At 50.0% G+C, this 22905-nt stretch overlaps 1 protein-coding gene across 1 annotated transcript in view; it reads right to left on the bottom strand.

Moving 5' to 3' along the window:
* Window positions 1–22905, bottom strand: part of acoxl (acyl-CoA oxidase-like) — a gene marked incomplete at its 5' end in the record, with an annotated part of 270744 nt that overhangs the window by 106334 nt on the left and 141505 nt on the right. The window contains one exon of the mRNA XM_055631159.1: window positions 3517–3606. Coding sequence (XP_055487134.1) covers window positions 3517–3606 — 90 coding nt within the window. The remainder of the gene's footprint in view (window positions 1–3516; window positions 3607–22905) is intronic.

Here is a 22905-nt window from a genome sequence, read left to right as displayed (position 1 = left end):
ACAATGACAATTAAAGTTGAATCTGAATCTTCAGGATGAAACACAGCAACACAGTATGGGTCGTTCATGCTCGTGTTGGCAGGTCTGACTGGGAGTTGCGGCTCGCAGCCGTTGCCCAGCATTGCAGAGTGTGTTGGACCGTCCCGACGTTGGAGGTTTGATCATCCCGACGAGAGGGCCTGTACATCGGGCTGTCCGTAGTGGCGACTACAGAGGGTCTATAGCCCCTACCACTGGTGAACAAAGGAAGAGGACTGACTGAACTGTGTTGCCTTCCACCACAGTGAAGAATGCTGTGGTGGATGTTTGTGTTAAATCATATTGTGTATTGTTTGTTCTTTTTAAGTGTATCGCTGCTGGCAAATTCATTTCACTGCACCTTCGGGTGCACGTGACAAATAAAATTGACTTTGACTTTGAGAGAGTATCGTTACCGCATGTGGCTAGCCTGGGAAAAGATCAAAATTCAAAATTCCAAGTACAGTTTCTACTGAATGTGTATTGCTTTTGCACCATCGTAAAGTCGAAGCATCGTAAGTCGCAGCATTGTGAGTCGAGGAGCACCTGTACAGTCTTCCCCCCCTCACCTTAAAGCTGCATCCTCTGATCTCCCTACCCTGGGTAAAACTCTGTGTATTTATCCAGGCTATATTAGACACCTCCACACGCAAACCAATGATGAACAAATCTTCGCTCCACAATTTCTCCTTAGGTTCTGCCAAACTCCATCCCATTATATTCATAATGGTGGTCACAGTGGCACAGCAGTAGAGTTACTGCCTTACAGCAAAATGCAGCGCCAGAGACTACGGGTGCTGCCTGTACGGAGTTTGTACCTTCTCCCCGTGACCTGCGTGCATTTTCTCCGAGATAGAAACATAGAAAATAGGTGGTTTCTATCTCGGCCCTTCGAGCCAGCACCGCCATTCATTGTGATCATGGCTGATCGTCCCCAATCAATAACCCGTGCCTGCCTTCTCCCCATATCCCTTGATTCCACTAGCCCCTAGAGCTCTATCTAAAGCCCCCGTGATACTTACGTGTCCTTGGCATGCTAATTACGCTAATTACATTTCATGCGCCCGCACAGCTGTCTGGAGAGCGTGACGTCATTTGAAGATGGACACAAAGCTGGAGTAACTCAGCGGGACCGGCAGCATCTCTGGAGAGAAGGAATGGGTGATGTTTCGTGTCAAGACTATTCTTTAATCTGAAAAGAAGGGTCTTGACCCGAAACGTCACCCATTGCTTCTCTCCAGAGATGCTGCCGGTCCCGCTGAGTTACTCCTGCATTTTGTGTCCATCTTCAATTTTCTTGGCCCCGCTCTGGGGGTAGAAGTGGGGGCGGATCCGGACCACAACGGCCGTGGGCCCCAGGCCGAGCTCGGCGATCGTTTGCCTGCTTCTGCTGTTGTTGGAGGTGACACGTTGCGTCACGCCAGGGTCTTGGGCCTGTCCCACTTTGGTCGTCAGTTACGCCACAGAAATTTCGGAGCCCCGCGGGATGTCACGCACAACTACATAACCCTCCGCGCTTCTCAGTGGGACCGGCCCAGCGCGGCCATACGATGCCCGTGTGCGCCTCAACGCAATCACGAGGCCGCGTAATTTGCTTGCTAAGGACATGTAAGTGGGACAGGGCCTTAACTCGCTCTTAAATCCATCCAGTGATTTGGCCTCCACTGTAGCAGGGAATTCCATAAATTCACAACTATCTGGGTGAAAAAGTTTTTTTTCACCTCAGTCTTAAATGGCCTCCCTTTATTCTAAGATCTTCGGTTTCCTCCCACACTCCAAAGTCATGCAGGGAGCGCTGTGAGTGAAATTCACACGGTGCAAAGCCAATGTGATACAGACACATGAACAGGAAGGTTGGCTACGGTAGGCCTACTCCTGCACCTAATTTCTATGTTTCTATTCGGCCCTTCGAGCCTGCACCGCCATTCAATATGATCATGGCTGATCATCCAACTCAGTATCCCATCCCTGCCTTCTCTCCATACCCCCTGATCCCTTTAATCACAAGGGCCACAAACCAACACCCTCTTAAATATAGCCAATGAACTGGCCTCAACTACCTTCTGTGGCAGAGAATTCCACAGATTCACCACTCTCTGTGTGAAAAAAGTTCTTCTCATCTCGGTTTTAAAGGATTTCCCCCTTATCCTTAAGCTGTGACCCTTGTCCTGGACTTCCCCAACATCGGGAACAATCTTCCTGCATCTAGCCTGTCCAACCCCTTAAGAGTTCTGTAAGTTTCTATAAGATCCCCCCCTCAATCTTCTAGATTCTAGCATAATGAGGCCGCGACTAGGTCCCAGATTGCGGGAACTCCTCACGACCATGAAGGCAACTCCCCGGCAGCCACCCGCGAACAGGCCCATTAGTGCAGACTCAGTTAGGCCAAGTACAAGTTCATGTTCATGTACATGGTGGACTTGAGTGAGGTTGGTTGATGAAAGAGAAAATCAATGCAAGCCTGTCCAACGTTAGATCTTCAGTTGGCTTTTACTGACGGACGGCCTTTGGTTAATGTCCCTGGTAAAAGTAAAGTGACAGTGACTATTTCGGTGACTGCCGGCACCCGTCATAGTCGTTGCAGGTGGCCGAAAATGTTCAACGTGTTGAGAATCCAGCGGCGACCAGAACAAGGCACAACTCTTTGGGCGACTACTCACGACCGTCCAGGCTTCACCCCGCGACATGTCGCCTGTACGGTCGTGAGTCGTCTCCTCAGTCGCCCAAAGAGTCGTAGCGTCTTTCTGGTCCCCGCTGGATTTTCACCATGTCGAACATTTTCGCCGACCTGCAACGGCCTATGACAGGTGCCGGCAGTCGCCGAAAAGGTTTTCTAAAAAAAGACACTGTGTTAATGCAGTGACCAAGCATAGTGACGTTTGATAATCCCTTGAAATGTAACAAGATAACTCAGTCATTCATTACACATACACCTGATACGGACTTCCCTGAGTGAAAACATTGCCCCTGAGCGCCCTCTTAAATCTCTCACCTTAAGCCTGTGGCCTCTAGTTTTAGAATCCTCTACCCTGGGAAACAGTGTTCACTTTATCCCTCCGCAGTTGTACAGAGCCCTAGTGAGACCACAACCGGAGACCCTTTTCTGCCGCAGCCTTCATCCGCCTTCCCAGCCGTTGTAACGCTCCACTAAGGTCAGCCATCATCCTCCGCCTGTTCCACCGTTGAGGTCTTGGTTGGATTGGCTCTTTGTCAGAGACCTCCCCCTCGACCTCACCGCCATGGGTGACAGGAGCATCGCTCCAGACAGCATCGCTCTCAGGATCTCAGGTCCACACAAGCTTCTCCACCACGACAAGGTGACAATCCACAGAGAAGCAGCCTATCCAACCCTCTCTACAAATCAAGCCCGTAAGCCTTAAACTGAAAAATGGAAGTGTTTGGAGTGCGTGACCCTTTCTGGGGGCCTGAGCTTGCAAAATGCAACGGTGTTGAATGTATTTGTAACGTTACACTCCCGCCAGTTCCTGGACACCTCACCTGCAACATGACTACGTTGTCCCCCTCAAAGGTCACAAAGACGTCCGAGTCGCATTTCAGGCCCGGTATTCGGTTCTCCATCATATAACCCTGAAAACAAGCAACAGACAAGCAACAAAAGTTTACATCACCATCTTGTTGTTCTTATCTACCAGCCTACCGCGTGGCGTCCCTCGCACTTACTTTACCTGCACTTTCTTTGTAGCTGTAACGCTACATTCTGCATCCTTTTAAACAGGCATGTCTCGTTCAACAAAATACACCAGGTCCCCCACAACTCTCACCAACTTCTACAGATGCGCCGTAGAAAGCATTTTATCAGGATGACAATAGACAAAGGACATTTATTGTCACATACACCAATCAGTGAAATTTGAGTTAAAAATAGACAATAGGTGCAGGAGTAGGCCATTCGGCCCTTCGAACCAGCATCGCCATTCAATGTGATCATGGCTGATCATCCCCAATCAGTACCCCGTTCCTGCCTTCTCCCCATATCCCCTGACTCCACTATTTTTAAGAGCCCTATCTAGCTCTCTCTTGAAAGTATCCAGAGAACCGGCCTCCACCGCCCTCTGAGGCAGAGAATTCCACAGACTCACCACTCTATGTGAAAATAGTTCCATTATTCTGGGTGAGATGCTAACTGCATTTTGTTGTCTCTGTACTTGTACATTGCACAATGACAATAAAGTTTGAATCTGAATCTGAAAAAGTGTCTTCTCGTCTCCGTTGTAAATGGCTTACTCCTTATTCTTAAACTGTGGCCCCTGGTTCTGGACTCCCCCAACATCGGGAACATGTTTCCTGCCTCTAGCGTGTCCAAACCCTGAAGAATCTTATATGTTTCAATAAGATATCCTCTCATCCTTCTAAAGTCTAGAGTGTACAAGCCCAGCCTGCCAGGAAGCTGTGACGCACCAACCAGAACAACCCCCCCCTTTACTGCCTCGCCGTTGCTGCCGGGGCCGATGTGCCTTTCGCGTGGCGTGGGCGTTATTCCGCACCATCTCGATCTTGTTCTGCGGCCCTGGGACCTGGAGCTGATGGAGCATCCTTTCTCTCGGCGAGACCGGCGGAGGTAGGAGGTAGCTTCCAACAACTACTGCTTGAAAAAGCCAGCCGGGATTGTCTGCGATAGGCAGCGGCTCGCCGGGGAACGCAGGAGAGCCGGGACAGCCGGGCGAAGAGGTGGTGACGCAGCAGGTTTTTTGTGAGCCACCATTATCATCATTTGAAGCAACGCCACTTGCCTCCCTCCCTCCCTCGAACTGCTCCATATTTGTTTTTGTGTGTAGACCTGGCCTCGTGCCATTTCCACTGTCCCTGTCTGTATGGTGTTTTGTTTAAGTGTTTTGTTTAATTGTCGCATCTGGTGCCATGCAGGGTCAGTGTTCTGGGGTACAGGGGCCTTGCAGGAGCTATGCAAAGTCAAGTCAAGTCAAGTCAAGATAGTTTATTGTCATGTGTCCCAGATAAGGCAATTTAATTCTTGCTTGCTGCAGCACAACAGAATATATTAGGCATAAATACAGAACAGTTCAGTGTGTCCATATACCATATAATATATCTTTATACACACATAAATAAACAGATAAAGTGCAATACGCTGTTATAGTTTAGAGTTTGTTTGAAGTTGTGTTTAATAGCCTGATGGCTGTGGGGAAGTAGCTATTTCTGAACCTGGTTGTTGCAGTCTTCAGGCTCCTGTACCTTCTACCTGAAGGTAGCAGGGAGATGAGTGTGTGGCCAGGATGGTGTGTGGCCTTGATGATACTGCCAGCCTTTTTGAGGCCAGCGACTGAGATAAATCCCCTCGATGGAAGGAAGGTCAGAGCCGATGATGGACTGGGCAGTGTTTACTACTTTTTGTAGTCTTTTCTGCTCCAGGGCGCTCAAGTTGCCGAACCAAGCCACGATGCAACCGGTCAGCATGCTCTCTACTGTGCACCTGTAGAAGTTAGAGAGAGTCTTCCTTGACAAACCGACTCTCCGTAATCTTCTCAGGAAGTAGAGGCGCTGATGTGCTTTCTTTATGATTGCATCAGTGTGCTGGGACCAGGAAAGATCTTCGGAAACGTGCACGCCCAGGAATTTGAAGCTCTTGACCCTTTCCTTGTATTCTTGTATTCAAATTTTATTTGAGGCAACGAAATGAATTTCCCGTACAGCAGTATCGTTAAAAAAAAAAAAAAAAAAAAAAAATCACAAGAAAAATATAAACGGGACTGTGGGCCCCCCTCCTACTCCTTCCAAAGTCCACAATCAGTTCCTTGGTTTTGCTGGTGTTGAGGGACAGGTTATTGCGCTGGCACCATATGGACAGTTGCTCGATCTCTCTTCTATACTCTGACTCATCCCCATCAGTGATACGTCCCACAACAGTGGTGTCGTCAGTGAACTAGATGATGGAGTTCGCATTGTGACTGGCTACGCAGTCATGAGTATAGAGTGAGTACAGCAGGGGGCTGAGCACGCAGCCTTGAGTTGCTCCCGTGCTGATTGTTATCGAGGCTGACACATTTCTTGAGACTTATTCGGGCAACACACAATGTGGTGGTCACTTTCCAGGCTTTGTCCCACCTCCACCTCCCTTTTCCAGCTTTCTCCCCCCCCCCCTACCCCATCAGTCTGAAGGGGTGTACCAACCCAAAACGTCACCGGCCCATTCCTCCACATATACTGCCTGACCCGCTGAGTTCCTCCAGCACCTTGTTTAGTGACTGTAACATTAGGTGCTTTAGAATAAAAGAGAAAGGAAGATGCGGAGACAGGGAGCTGTGGGAGAGAGTTGAAGGGAAGGGGGAATCACAGAGGGGGGGTGGACAGTGAGAGACCCGAAACGTTGCCTTTTTCCTTCGCTCCATAGATGCTGCCTCACCCGCTGAGTTCCTCCAGCACCTTGTTTAGTGACTGTAACATTAGGTGCTTTAGAATAATAGACAATGGACAATAGGTGCAGGAGTAGGTCATTTGCACGTGATGATGTAGGCGGCTGCTCCTCTGGGGGCCTGGGGGACAGCTCGGCTGCCGTGGCCTTGGCGGTGACGGTGGCGGCCTGTACGTGGGCAGGATGTTTGGCAAGGCCATGTTCTTCCTCAAGTCTGTTGAGGGGGTGAATGTGGCCGTGAGTGAAGGGATCTCAGTGGGGGGATCATTCCTGCAGGTCTAGCCCATGGCGACCACCAGGCAGCAGGTGGACCTCTCCAACTTCCCCCCCTGCATCATAAATGAGGCCCCCCTTCCCCACCTTCACACCCTGTATAATAGACAATAGACAATAGGTGCAGGAGGAGGCCATTCGGCCCTTCGAGCCAGAACCGCCATTCAATGTGATCATGGCTGATCATCCACAATCACTACCCCGTCCCTGCCTTCTCTCCTTTTCCTTTAACTCCGCTATCCCTAAGATCTCTATCTAACTCTCTCTTGAAAGCATCCACAGAACCGGCCTCCACCGCCCTCTGAGACAGAGAATTTCACACTCACCATTCTCTGTGTGAAAAAGTGTTTCCTCGTCTCCATTCTAAAGGCTTACCCCTTATTCTTAAACTGTGGCCCCTGGTTCTGGACTCCCCCAACATCAGGAACATGTTTCCTGCCTCTAGCGTGTCCAAACCCTTAATAAGCTTATATGTTTCAATAAGATCCCCTCTCACCCTTCTAAACTCCAGAGTGTACAAGCCCAGCTGCTCCATTCTCTCAGCATATGACAGTCCCGCCATCCTGGTAATTAACCTGGTGAACCTACGCTGCATTCCCTCAATAGCAATCATCTCTGAACATGCGTGTTCTGAAGAAGGGTCTCGACACGAAACATCACCTATTCCTTCGCTCCATAGATGCTGCCTCACCCGCTGAGTTTCTCGAGCATTTCTGTCCACCTGCGTATCTCTGAAGATCTGGCCTGAAGCCACCACATTGGAATAATAAAGAAAGCCCATTAACGCCTCAACTTAGAAGATTGAGGAGATTAGGTATGTCAACAAATACTCTCTGGGACTTCGTGTTCAAGAAGGAACTGCAGATGCTGGAAGATCGAAGATACACAAAAATGCTGGAGAAACTCAGCGGGTGCAGCAGCATCTATGGAGCGAAGGAAATAGGCAACGTTTCGGGCCGAAACCCTTCTTCAGACTGATGGGGTGTGGGGGGGGAGAAGGAAGGAAAAGGGAGGAGGACGAGCCCGAGGGCGGGGGGATGGGAGGAGACAGCTCGAGGGTTAAGGAAGGGGAGGAGACAGCAAGGGCTAGCAAAATTGGGGGAATTCAACGTTCATGCCATCCGGACGCAAGCTGCCCAGGCGGAATATGAGGTGCTGTTCCTCCAATTTCCGGTGTTGCTCACTCTGGCAATGGAGGAGACCCAGGACAGAGAGGTCGGATTGGGAATGGGAGGGGGAGTTGAAGTACGGGAGGGAAGGGAAGAATTGACAAGGGAGTTGCGGAGGGAGCGGTCTTTGCGGAAGGCAGACATAGGGGGAGATGGGAAGATGCCTGCACCCACAAACCACCTCAGACACTCTCCGCCGCCTCCGCGCATTCCACTCTCTAGGCCCTCACCCCCTCATCTTCACCATGGATGTCCAGTCACTCTACACCTCCATCCCCCACCAGGATGGTCTCAAAGCCCTCCGGTTCTTCCTCGACCAGAGAAGCAACCTATACCCAGCCACTGACACTCTCCTCCGCCTAGCGGAGCTGGTCCTCACCCTCAATAGCTTCATGTTTGACTCCTCCCATTTCCTCCAAATACAAGGCGTAGCTATGGGCACACGCATGGGCCCCAGCTACGCCTGCCTCTTTGTCAGGTACGTTGAACAATCCTTGTCCAATACGTACCAGGGCCCCATCCCCGACCTCTACCTCCGTTACATTGACGACTGCTTTGGGGCCACCTCCTGCACCTACACACAACTGACTGACTTCATCCACTTCACCACCAACTTCCATCCGGCACTCCAATACACCTGGACCATTTCCGACACTTCCCTACCATTCCTTGACCTCACCATCTCCATCGCAGGGGACAGACTTCTGACCGACATCCACTACAAACCCACTGACTCCCATGGCTATCTGGACTACACGTCTTCCCACCCTGCCCCCTGTAAAGACTTCATCCCCTACTCCCAATTCCTCCGTCTATGCCGCATCTGTTCCCAGAATGAGGCGTTCCACACCAGGACATCTGAAATGTCCTCGTTCTTCAGGCAACGGGGATTCCCCCCCTCCACCCTAGATGAGGCTCGCACCAGGGTCTCATCCATACCCCGCAACACTGCTCTCTCTCCCCATCCCCGCACTCGCAACAAGGGCAGAGTCCCCCTGGTCCTCACCTTTCACCCCACCAGCCGGCAAATACAACACATAATCCTCCGCCATTTCCGCCACCTCCAACGTGACCCCACCACTCGCCACATCTTCCCATCTCCCCCCATATCTGCCTTCCGCAAAGACCGCTCCCTCCGCAACTCCCTTGTCAATTCTTCCCTTCCCTCCCGCACCACCCACTCCCCGGGCACTTTCCGTTGCAAACCGCAAGAAATGCAACACCTGTCCCTTTACCTCCCCCCTCGACTCCATTCAAGCAGTCGTTCCAGGTGCGACAGAGGTTCACCTGTATCTCCTCCAACCTGATCTACTGCATCCGCTGCTCTAGATGTCAGCTGATTTACATCGGGGAGACTAAGCGTAGGTTGGGCGATCGTTTCGCCGAACACCTCCGCTCAGTCCGCAATAACCAACCTGACCTCCCGGTGGCTCAGCACTTCAACTCCCCCTCCCATTCTCAATCCGACCTCTCTGTCCTGGGTCTCCTCCATTGCCAGAGTGAGCAACACCGGAAATTGGAGGAACAGCACCTCATATTCCGCCTGGGTTGCTTGCGTCCGGATGGCATGAATGTTGAATTCTCCCAATTTTGCTAGCCCTTGCTGTCTCCTCCCCTTCCTTAACCATCGAGCTGTCTCCTCCCACCCTCCCATCCCCCTGCCCTCGGGCTCGTCCTCCTCCCTTTTTCTTCCTTCTCCCCCCCCTCCCCCCATCAGTCTGAAGAAGGGTTTTGGCCTGAAACGTTGCCTATTTCCTTCGCTCCATAAATGCTGCTGCACCCGCTGAGTTTCTCCAGCATTTTTGTCTACCTTCTCTCTGGGACTTCTACAGGTGGAGAGCATATTGACTGGTTACATCACGGCCTGATTCGGTAACTCGGACGCCCAGGAACAAAGGAGGACTATCACAGGTACAGACCTCTCCACCATCGAAGGCATCTGCAGAGTGGTAGACACTGCCAGTTTATTACATTGCTTGCTGTCGACCATCACACATATCTAGGAGTCGAATTAAGCAAAGATTTGTTGGGCGACGCATATTAGTCAAGTGTCCAACAAAGCAAATAGAACTCTCGGCCGACTCAAGAGAAATGTTCACGCATGTAGTACATCCGTCAAAGGGAATGCCTACAAATCCTTGGTCAGGTCCAAATTGGAGTATTGTGGAGCAGTATGGGATCCTTTCAACACCAACAAGATGACCCTGGAGAAAGTACAACGCCGAGCAGCCCGTTTTATATGTAATGTCTACAAGCGCAAATCAAGCGTGAATAATATGCTGACTTCTCTTGGATGGGATACCCTAGAGCTCCGCAGAATTGGGCTAAACTTATTGTAATTTACAAGGAGATTCACAAAATCACGCCATCAATTCTCCCGTCATCCCAGAGCACCGACTGCCATGAAACAAGACAAAATAACAGTCCCTACATCATCAACTGGTTAAATGTTAATAAACCTTGCTACTAATATTCCCTTTACCCAAGGACGATAATGGAATGGAATATGTTAGCACCCAACGCACGCGCTGCTCCCAATGTTGTCATTTAAAAAGGGGATTGAGCAAATAGATCTCCTCAACTTGGTGAAAAAGTCCCACTTCAAAATATAATCACTACTCTACTCACTCCGACCTGCACCAGATAACCACTGATGAGGTGTTTGCACAGTAACTGACCCAGAACCAGGTCCATCACAGGTACTGACCTCCCCACCATCGATGGTCCATCACAGGTACTGACCTCCCCACCATCGAAGGGATCTACAGGAGGCGCTGTCTCAAAAAGGCAGCCAGCATCATCAGAGACCCACACCACCCTGGCCACACTCTCATCTCGCTGCTACCATCGGGAAGAAGGTACAGGAGCCTGAAAACCGTGACCTCCAGGTTCAAGAACAGCTTCTTTCCAACAACTATCGGGCTATTAAAAATTACTAACGCCAACTAAGCTCTGAACTATATTGGGGGCATTGTTCTGTCTTTGAAATATTATTGTTTGTTTTTTAATATATTTAACTTTTTTTTGCCATTTACTATGGTGTTTCCAAAGTACTATGTTCACAGATCATTTGGGACAAATCACAATAAAACACTCTTAAATACAGCAGAGAAGATACAATATACATTAATGATTTAGATTAAGGGATTCAAAGTAACATTAGCAAATTTGCAGATGACATAAAGCTGTATGGCAGGGTGGACTGTGAGGAGGATGCTATGAGGATGCAGGGTGACTTGGACAGGTTGGGTGAGTGGGCAGATGCAGTTTAATGCGGATAAATGTGAGGTTATCCACTTTGGTGGCAAGAACAGGAAAGTAGATTATTATCTGAATGGTGTCAAGTTGGGAAAAGGGGAAGTACAACGAGATCTGGGGGTCCTTGTTCATCAGTCACTGAAAGTAAACATGCAGGTACAGCAGGCAGTGAAGAAAGCGAATGGCATGTTGGCTTTCATAACAAGAGGAGTTGAGTATAGGAGCAAAGAGGTCATAGAAACATAGAAATTAGGTGCAGGAGTAGGCCATTCGGCCCTTCGAGCCTGCACCGCCATTCAATGTGATCATGGCTGATAATCCAACTCAGTATCCCGTACCTGCCTTCTCTCCATACCCCCTGATCCCCTTAGCCACAAGGGCCACATCTAACTCCCTCTTAAATATAGTCAATGAACTGGCCTCAACTACCCTCTGCAGTTGTATAGAGTTCTAGTGAGACCACACCTGGAGTATTGTGTGCAGTTTTGGTCCCCTAAATTGAGGAAGGACATTCTTGCTATTGAGGGAGTGCAGCGTAGATTTACAAGGTTAATTCCCGGGATGGTGGGACTGTCATATGCTGAGAGAATGGAGCGGCTGGGCTTGTATACTCTAAAATTTAGATGGATGAGAGGATATCTTATTAAAACATATAAGCTTATTAAGGGCTTGGACACGCTAGAGGCAGGAAACATGTTCCCGATGTTGGGGGAGTCCAGAACCAGGGGCCACAGTTTAAGAATAAGGAGTAAGGCATTTAGAACGGAGATGAGGAAACAATTTTTCTCCCAGAGAGTTGTGAGTCTGTGGAATTCTCTGCCTCAGAGGGTGGTGGAGGCCAGTTCTCTGGATACTTTCAAGAGAGAGCTAGATAGGGCTCTTAAAGATAGCGGAGTCAGGGGATATGGGGAGAAGGCAAGAACGGGGTACTGATTGGGGATGGTCAACCATTGAATGACCGTGCTGGCTCGAGGGGCCGAATGGCCTGCACCTATTGTCTATTGTCTATTGAGTCCTGGTAACATCCTTGTAGATCTTCACTACAGTCGCCCTCATTGACTTTGGTGCATGAATCACGATATTGTTTCATAAGTTGAGGACCAACTTGACTCAAGGAATCTGTGTGAAATGAAGTGAAGTGCAGGAACCTACTGTGATAAGTATTCACTCGACGAATGGCTCCAGCAGTTACATTCTTTCACTTGGTGATAAAAGGGATTTACTTGAGAAGATTAGCAAGGGGAGTTTTGCACGAGGGGTGGAACTCAGTCAATACTTTCAAGTTGAACACACTGACAAAACAAAGACAACTTCTTCATGCTTGTTGAAGCAACAGAGGTTATAGACAATAAACAGACAATAGGTGCAGGAGTAGGCCATTCGGCCCTTCGAGCCAGCAGTGCCATTCAATGTGATCATGGTTGATCATCCCCAATCAGTACCCTGTTCCTGCCTTCTCCGCATATCCCCTGACTCCGCTATCTTTAAGAGCCCTATCTAGCTCTCACTTGAAAGAATCCAGAGAACGGGCTCCACCGCCCTCTGAGGCAGAGAATTCCACAGACTCACCACTCTCTGTGACAAAAAGTGTTTCCTCGTCTCCGTTCTAAATGGCTTACCCCTTATTCTTAAACTGTGGCCTCTGGTTCTGGACTCCCCCAACATCGGGAATATGTTTCCTGCCTCTAGCGTGTCCAAGCCCTTAACAATCTTATATGTTTCAAATATAAGTTATGTGACGGCCTCCAGGCACTGTAACCAGTTCAATGCGCTGTTGTCGAGGGCCGTGAGGTCTACCCCTCCACCAGGGAAGTGGAGGACAGCGCCAGTTGACAATGCCGTGTTGCTGCTGCGCTGTTTGCTGGTCTGCTCCACACACACAGGCTGCTGATGGACGCAGCCCCCAGCCATGCATGTTGGTGTTGAACCAGCCGACCCCTGTACGGAGCCGGGTCAGGGTGACCCACTCTTTGCCGGGCAGGTCCCAGCCAGGTGGGGCTCTGGTGTTCGGCACGACGGTGAATTGAGGAGGTCGCGAAGTCTGTTCCCAGCTGGTTCTCCATGCTCCTAGTGTGTTGAAACCAGAGCCACAGAGGGTGGCTGCGTGACGGGAGAAGGGGCGACAAGATAACAGGCGTTGAGGTCCGAGTTCAGGTCCGAGTTCTACTGCAGTTGTACAGGGCTCTGGTGAGACCACATCTGGAGTATTGTGTACAGTTTTGGTCTCCTAATTTGAGGAACGACATCCTTGTGATTGAGGCAGTGCAGCGTAGGTTCACGAGATTGATCCCTGGGATGGCAGGACTGTCATATGAGGAAAGATTGAAAAGACTAGGCTTGTATTCACTGGAGTTTAGAAGGATGAGGGGATATCTTATAGAAACATATAAAATTATTAAAGGACTGGACAAGCTAGATGCAGGAAAAATGTTCTCAATGTTGGGCGAGTCCCGAACCAGGGGCCGCAGTCTTAGAATAAAGGGGAGGTAATTTAAGACTGAGGTGAGTGTAGATCATGTGCATGTACCTTTAATATAGTGACCTCACCACTACTAACCACTCCCCATATCAGAAGTATAATTGCAACCTCCCCACCCAATGATCCCTCTCTAGATGGCGAGCTGCGTACCCGGTCCGGCCGGCTGGTTAAGCCGCCTGTCCGCTATGGTGATTTTGCTTAGCTGGTTGCTCATCTGTTTGTTTAACTGTTTGCTTACATGCTCGTAGCGCATGAGACGTGGTCGCCCGTCACTACTGTATTGCTTTGTTTCCGGCTCGAAGGACCAGCCTTTCGGAAGGTTCCGGTTCCTCCGCATGCCATTCGGGATTAACTCTGCCAGTGAGGTATTCCAGCGAACCATGGAGCAGCTGTTTGCCGGTCTGCCGTGTGCTATCACCGTTGACGACATTCTGGTCTACGGTAAGGACGTGGCTGAGCACGACCTCCACCTCCGTCAAGTCCTAGATCGGGCCCGTGAAATCAACCTCAAGCTCAACCCAAAGAAGTGCCGTTTCCGCGTCCCGGAGGTCACTTACGTGGGCCACGTTTTCACTGCCTCGGGGCTGAAGCCCGACCCGCAAAAAACGGCTGCTGTCTCCGGGATGTCCTCACCCACCGATGTGCCCAGCCTGCAGCGTTTCCTGGGCATGGTCAACTACCTGGGAAAATTTATCCCCGACCTCAGCGAGCTGAGTGCGCCCCTGAGGGAGGTCATCAAGAAGGACACTGCCTGGGCCTGGTTCCCGCATCACCAACATGCCTTCGACGTCCTGAAGTCTAGACTAGTCAGTACCCCCACTCTCAAATTCTTCGATCTACAGCGTCCCATCGTTCTCACCTGCGACGCTTCCAAATTTGGTCTGGGTGCCGCCTGCCTGCAGCTCCACAATGGCCGGCAGCTGCCCGTTTCCTATGCGTCCCGCACCATGACCTCGGCCGAGCAGCGCTACGCTCAGATCGAGAAGGAACTGCTTGCCGTGGTATTTGCTTGCTCCAAGTTCAAGGACTACATTCTGGGCAACAACTTCACGATCGAGACCGACCACCTGCCGTTGGTTACCATCCTAAACAACCCGATCCACGTTGCCTCTTCCCGGCTGCAGCGCATGATGCTGCAGCTACACGCTCCCACGACCAGTCCTGCCGTCCCCTGCCGCGTCTATTTCCCAGCCAAGTATTCCGGATGCAGACCACCTCCGGTCACTCCAAACTCACCACCGTTGTCGGTGATGCTGGTTCGCCGCGGTCCTACCTGGTCGACCACGACTGTACCATCTACCGCCGGTCCCGCCAACATATGCGGCTTGTCAACGAGCCCCCACCACCGCCTGCCGACCCTTTCTCCCCTCCGTTGTCAGCTACACTGCCCGCCGCCCCACGCATGCCTCGCTCCCTGCCATCCCCGCTCGTCCAGCCCCGCTCTCCGCCTGGCAGCCCTCGTTCCCCTGCCCGTCCACCCGCTTCTGCGCCTGCGTCCCCTCCTCTGCCTCCGCCGACTCCTTCTCCTCCAGGATCCCCGGTTCGGCCGCCCGCCCCGGCTCCGGCTCTTCCTGCAGAGGGGGGAGATGGCGAGCTGCGTACCCGGTCCGGCCGGCTGGTTAAGCCGCCTGTCCGCTATGGTGATTTTGCTTAGCTGGTTGCTCATCTGTTTGTTTAACTGTTTGCTTACATGCTCGTAGCGCATGAGACGTGGTCGCCCGTCACTACTGTATTGCTTTGTTTCCAAGGGGAAGGATGTAGATGACATGTGCATGTGCCTTTAATATAGTGACCTCACCACTACTAACCACTCCCCATATCAGAAGTATAATTGCAACCTCCCCACCCATTGATCTCTCTCTAGCTCCGGTGACAGACCACGTACAGCTAGGGCAGCAACGGTTATGTGATATCAATAAAAAGTAGTAAAGACACAATGTGTTCATGACTCCTCTTTACAGTGAGAAAAAAACGTTTTCACCCAGAGAGTTGTGAATTTCTGGAATTCCCTGCCACAGAGGGCAGTGGAGGCCAAATCACTGGATGGATTTAAGAGAGGGTTAGATAGAGCTCTAGGGGGCTGGTGGAGTCAAGGGATATGGGGAGAAGGCAGGCACGGGTTATTGATAGGGGACGATCAGCCATGATCACAATGAATGGCTCGAAGGGCCGAATGGCCTCCTCCTGCGCCTATTTTCTATGTTTGTATGTTGCTGTGAGTACTGGGCAAGGTGACGCAGAGGATGTTCGGCATCCATGGGGCCTTGCACACCAGCCTGTGGGTGAAGTACTCTGTGCCAAGCTTGTCGTGGTGCAATACCCGCGAGCACCGGCAGAAGGTCCGTCGCAGTAGGATGTAGGCAGCACAAAGACACGGCACATACACAATGGCTTCAGGAAAAAGCACAGTGTTACGAGGAAGTGCAGCTGAGCACTTTGAGATGGGGCTCATAGTGTGTACAGCACGGAAACAGGACCTTTGGCCAACTCTGTCCATGCCCACCAAGTTGGATTACTAGGCCAGTCTGCCATTTGCCTGCATTGGGCCCATATCCTCCAAATCCTGTAGGAAGGAACTGCAGATGCTGGGTTTACACCGCAGATAGAAACAAACTGCTGGAGTAACTCAGCGGGACAGGCGGCATCTCTGGAGAAAAGGAATGGGTGATATTTCGGGATGAGACCCTTCGAGACCCAAGATCAGTCTGAAGACGGGTCTCGGCTTGAAATGTCACCCTTTCCTTCTCTCCAGAGATGCTGCCTGTCCCGCTGAGTAACCAGCATTTTGTGTCAGTCTTCCCTCAAAACCTTTCCGATCCATGTTCCTGTCCAAATGGCATTTATACACCGTAGTTGTACTCGCTTCTACAGCTTCCTCTGACAGGTACGCACTACCCTCTGAGTGGGAAAGTGACTCTCACCTTAAGCCTGTGCCCTTTAGTTCCAGAAGAGAAGACAAGAGTGCTGGAGTAGGTCAGTGAGGATGTCAGGAGAACATGGATAGAGGGCGTTTCGGGTTGGGACCCTCCTTCAGACTCGCTTCTGCGAGAAGCAGCACCACTGCTCACCCACCAGGGAACTGCAACGTGGACCGGAGCCTGCCCGATAGGCCTGATTCCCCCCCACAGGTCCCCCAGGAGGCCGTGGTGGGAGACGCCTCCTGGTAGTTCGTGAGGAAGCGGGTGGCGAAACTTGCCTCGGCCAAGGGAACCCCAGCCAGCGGCAGGGATTAATCCTCGGCAGCAACGGTGGGCCCTTGGTGGGGTGATGGACCCTCCGCAGTGATGGACCTTCCCCGGCGAGGGGAGACCGCCGTGGGGGGGGGGGGGGAAATGAGGACTCGGTGTGAGGTACTTTGTAACCTTGTCCGCGCCCTTACATGGCAACTATTTGCATACCTTGGCTACGAAAGCAATGCATTATACTGTGACTTGTCAAATGTGTCACTATGACTTGCACGGTGGCGCAGCGGTAGAGTTGCTGCCTTACAACGAATGCAGCGCCAGAGACCCGGGTTCCATTCCGACTACAGGTGCTGTCTGTACGGAGTTTACACGTTCTCCCCGTGACCTGCGTGGGTTTTCTCCGAGATCTTCCGTTTCCTCCCACACTTCAAAGACGTGCAGGTTTGTAGGTTAATTGGTTGGTAATAATTGTCCCTAGTGGGTGTAGGATTGTGTTAATGTGCGGGGATCGCTGGTCGACACGGGCCTGGTGGGCCGAAGGGCCTGTTTCCACGATGTATCTCGAAATTAAACTAAGTAAAGGATTCTATTCCATTCCATCTCTACAGCTGTTACTCTGGTCTTCACAGCCTCCCCGTCTGGGCCCACTGTGGCCGGCTTCACCACACCCGCACACACACAAACACACGCACGCACGCACGCGCACACAAGCACATGCATGCGCACACGCCCATGCAGACGTACCCATGCACACGCACACACACACGCATGCGCACACGCAGACGTACCCATGCACACGCCCACGCACTCACACACACGCACACACACGCATGCGCACACGCCCACGCACACACACACGCATGCGCACACGCACACGCAGACGTACCCATGCACACGCCCAAGCACTCACACACACACACGCACACGCATGCGCACACGCCCATGCAGACGTACCCATGCACACGCCCACGCACACACACACGCATGCGCACACGCAGACGTACCCATGCACACGCCCACGCACTCACACACACGCACACACACGCACGCGCACACGCAGACGTACCCATGCACACGCCCACGCACTCACACACACGCACACACACACACACACACACACACACACACACACACACACACACACACACACACACACACACACACACACAGACACACACACACACACATACACAGACAAACACATACACACACACACCACACAGACACACACACACACACACATAGACACGCACACACACACACGCACACACAGACAGATACACACACACTCTCTCACACGCACACACATACACATACACACACGCACACACACACACACACACACCCACACTTCCCACACCGCTTCCTCATTATCTCTTTTCTTAATGAGAAGCTCTAGTTTTAGAATCCTCTATCCTGGGAAAAACACTGCAAATGTTCACTGTATCCATGCATCTCACAATCTCCTGAACCCTCGTACTATTATACCGCACATGATAGGCTTGGCAAATATGTTATCAGGCAACTAATAACTGAGTCATTCAGCGAGTCAGGCGGAGAAAAGGAATTGGTGACGTTTCGAGTCTTAGAGTCATAGATTGATACAGTGTTGAAACAGGCCCTTCAGCCCAACTTGCCAACACCGGCCAACATGTCCCAGCTACACTAGTCATAGAGTGATACAGTGTGGAAACAGGCCCTTCAGCCCAACTTGCCCACACTGCCCAACATGTCCCAAATGCCAGAATTTGGTCCATATCCCTCCAAACCTGTCTTATCCATGTACCTGTATAACCGCTTCTTAAACATTGCGATAGTCCCAGCCTCAACTACCTCCTCTGGCAGCTCGTTACATACACCCACCACCCTTTGTATGAAAAAGTTACCCCTCAAATTCTTATTAAATCTTTTTCCCTTCACCTTCAACCAAAGTCCTTTGATTCTCAATTCCCCTACTCTGGGCAAGAGACTCTGTGCATCTACCCGATCTATTCCTCTCATGATTTTGTACACCTCCATAAGATCTCCCCTCATCCTCCTGCGCTCCATGGAATAGAGACCCAGCCTACTCAACCTCTCCCTATAGCTCACACTGACATCCTCACTGACCTACTCACTGAACTATAGGTCCCCCTCTAGTCCTGGCAACATCCTCGTAGAAGGAGGAGACCTAACTTCAGACTGAGGGGCCTGATTCACTGTACGAGCTAATTCAAGAGTTCTACCGAGTTTCACGATTTAAACTCGGAGATTTACGGTAATGGCCGCTCATCGGTACTCGGGGCTCTCACGGGCATATTTTCAACGTGTTGAAAAATCTTCACGACTCTTCCCGAACTTACCGCGTTTCCCGAGTACCTGCCGTTAGCGTTCCGAGCCGCTAAGAGACGTCCCTGAGCTCCGACGTACCCGCTACCTACATGCTTACCACGAGTTTGATTATTTTTTTAAACTCAGGAGAACTCGTGAATGAACTCGTACAATGGGACAGCCCCTTTAGGTTAGAATCTCATTGTTGCACTTGCTGTTGGTACAAATGACGATAAAACACTCTTGTCTCTTGATGGACCCACAATCATACAGTATTTCTAGGCAAGTAACTGACTTGAGTTCAGGACTAATTTGGAAGATGATACTCATTTTCTTAATGAGGAGGCGATTAGATCTGACATTTAACTGAGAGGTGGCAATGAACCAAACCTAAGATACGGTTTGCTATTTTTGCAACTGTCAAAGTAAAAGTGCACAAAAGTGGCAATTTTTATCACATGAAATCGATGATTCATTTTCGTTTCTGGAGACCGCACTCAATGTCAAGTCAAGTTTTCCTTTTAATAAACACAGCGATACTGTTGCAGTGCTTTGCAAAGTTCTCGCCACTTGGCAAAGAAGATTTACAAGGTATAGGGAGAGGTTGGGCAGGCTAGGACTTCATTCCATGGAGTGTAGGAGGCTGAGGTGTGATCTCATAGACGTGTACAACATCATGAGGGGAATGGATCGTGTGAGGTTGTTTTTATCCAGGGTTAGGGAATCAAGAACCAGTGGACACGAGTTTAAGATGAGAGGTGGAAAATTTAACAGGAATCTGTGGGATAACTTTTTCACATGGGTATATGGAATGAGCTGCCAGAGAAGGTGGTTTGGTTTAGTTTATAGTCTTGTGTACCTGGGAACAGTGAAAAGCTTTAGTTGCGTGCTAACTAGTAGTTGAAGAAGGTGTTATAAGGACAATAGACAATAGGTGCAGGTGTAGGCCATTCGGCCCTTCGAGCCCGGGCCTGGAGGAGCAAAGGGCTTAAGAAGTAAGAAGAAGAGATCTCAATGACGATGTACAACTTAATTACAATGAGGTATGTAGAGTAAGTACATCTTAGTTGTGGTTTTGAGACACTCAGCAGTCACTGACGATCAGTGTTGGGTGGAAGACTAGGATGTGTTGGTTGATGAACACAATAGCCTCTTTGGAAGGCCAGGCCTAGTTTGCACAAGAACTCTACTTATTCCAACTGCGCTAATATTACTTTTCTAAATCCATTCAGAGAGTCAGAGTCGCGCAGCACTGAAGCAGGTCCATGGTCACCAAGATGCCCCATCCACACTAGCCCCACTTGTCTCTTTCTGATCACTCCTCACCCTCCTGTGCTCCAAGGAATAAAGTCCTGGCCTCCCAAACCTCTCCCTGTAGCTCACACCCTCGAGTCCTGGTAACATTGTCGCAAGAACTAAAAGAGGACATCAGGAGGGCAAAAAGGGGGCCATGAGATCGCTCTGGCGGGTAGCATTAAGGACAATCCCAAAATATTTTATTAATGCATTAGGAGGAAAAGGGTAACTAGAGAGAGAGAGAGAGAGTGGGACCTCTCAGGAATCAAAGCGGTCACCTCTGTGTGGAGCCTGTGGCAGCTGTGTCCCAATTATTTCACCTCTGTAGTTACCAAGGAGAAAGACAGTAGGACGGAGGAACTTGGGGTAGTCACTGGAAGTGTATAAGTACAGTCAGTGTTACTGTCGAAGTACTGAAGGTACTGTCGTGTATGAAGGTAGACATATCTCCAGGGCCGGATCAGATTTAAACCTCCAGTTTAAATTCCATTTGGAATATTTTGAAGACCAAGAACCAAGATATATCCAAGGACATTGTGGGAAACTAGAGAGGAAATTGTGGGAGCCCTGGTTGACATTTATGAGTCATCCTTAAATACAGGAGAGGTGCCGGAAGACTGGAGGGTGGCAAATGTTGTGCCTCTTTTCAACAAGGACTGCAGGGAAAATGCTGGGAACTATAGGCCGGTGAGGTTAACATCTGTAGTTGGAAAGTTACTGGAGAGTATTCTGAGGGATAGGATATACAGGCATTTGGACGGGCAAGGGCTGATCAGGGAGAGTCAGCATCAAAGATTATAGAGGAGCTTATCTAGGATCTTTGGTCAGCATGGTTTTGTACGTGGGAGGTCGTGTCTCACAAATCTGATTGAGTTTTTTGAAGAGGTGACCAAAAAGGTCGATGGGGGCAAAGCTGTAGATGTTGTGTACATGGACTTCAGTAAGGGGTTCGACAAGGTGCCGCATGGTAGGCTGCTCTGGAAGGTTAGATCGCATGGGATCCCAGGAGAGATAGCTGAATGGATAGCAAATTGGCTCCATGGAAGGAAGCAGAGGGTGATGAGGGAAGGTTGCTTCTCGGACTGGAGGCCTGTGACTAGTGTTGTAACTCAGGGTTCGGTGCTGGGCCCGTTACTGTTTGTCATCTACATCAGTGATTTGGATGAGAACATACAGGGCAAGATTAGCAAGTTTGCTGATGATACAAAAGTGAGTGGTTTTGCAGATAGTGAAGATGGTTGTGAACGATTGCAGCAGGATCTGGATCGATTGGCCAGGTGGGCGGAGGAATGGTTGATGGAATTTAATACAGAGAAGTGTGAGGTGTTGCATTTTGGGACGTCTAACAAGGGCAGGACCTACACAGTGAATGGTCGGCCTCTGGGTAGTGTTTAGAGGGATATGGGCCAAATGCAGGCAGGTGGGTCCAGTGTCGATGCGGCATGTTAGTCAGTGTGGGCTAAAGGGCCTGTATGACTCTATGAACATAGAACATTTTTATCTGTGTGGGAAGGAACTGCAGATGCTGATTTAAACCTAAGATAGACACAAAAAGCTGGAGTAACACAACGGGTCAGACAGTATCTCTGGAGAAAATAGGTGACATTTCGGGTCGAGACCCTTCTTCAGACTGAGTGTCAGGGGAAAGGGAAACATAGAAAGGCACAATAGAGGATGTACTTCTCCCCATAACCCTTGACATCCGTACTAATTAGGAATCCATCTATCTCCACCGCTGAGGAAGCACAATCTGCCACAGGCAATGATGGTTCAATTCTACACGGCCATCGTAGAGTCTGTCCTCACCTTCTCCATCATGGTCTGGTTTGGCTCAGCCACCAAGCACGATATCTGGAGGCTGCAGATCAGCAGAGAAGGTTATTGGCTGCAACCTTCCCTCCATTGACGAACTGTACACTGCAAGGGCCAGGAAGCGAGCGGGCAAGATCATCTCTGACCCCTCTCACCCTGGCCACAAACTCTTTGAATCACTTCCTTCTGGAAGGCGACTCCGGATTGTCAAAGCTGCCACAGCCAGACATAAAAACAGTTTTTATCCACGAGTAGTTGCTCTACTCAACAGCCAAAAATCTGTAGCCTCCCTTTGATTTGGTATTTTGTTGGTTCACATGTTTGATCAATGGTGTTTTATCATTAAAGTTTTATTATTATTAATGTTTAGTGTTTTCTGAGTCATTCGTAACTGTCACTGTATGTCATGTTGTTTACTTGTGAGCGGAGCACCAAGGCAAATTCCTTGTATGTGAATACTTGGCCAATAAACTTACTTACCTACTTACTTACTTACTTACTTACTTACTTACTTACTTACTTACTTACTTACTTACTTACTTACTTACTTACTTACTTACGCAGTGATATAGAGAGATATGGAACAAATGAATGATAGATATGCAAAAAAAGTAAAAATGATCAAGGTTTCAGAAGGAACTGCAGATGCTGGAAAAATCGAAGGCAGACAAAAATGCTGGAGAAACTCAGCGGGTGAGGCAGCATCTATGGAGCGAA

This window comes from Leucoraja erinacea, unplaced genomic scaffold (genome assembly GCF_028641065.1).
Source record: "Leucoraja erinacea ecotype New England unplaced genomic scaffold, Leri_hhj_1 Leri_66S, whole genome shotgun sequence".
Classification (NCBI taxonomy): domain Eukaryota; kingdom Metazoa; phylum Chordata; class Chondrichthyes; order Rajiformes; family Rajidae; genus Leucoraja; species Leucoraja erinaceus.
This window is presented reverse-complemented; position numbering and strand designations above follow the sequence as displayed.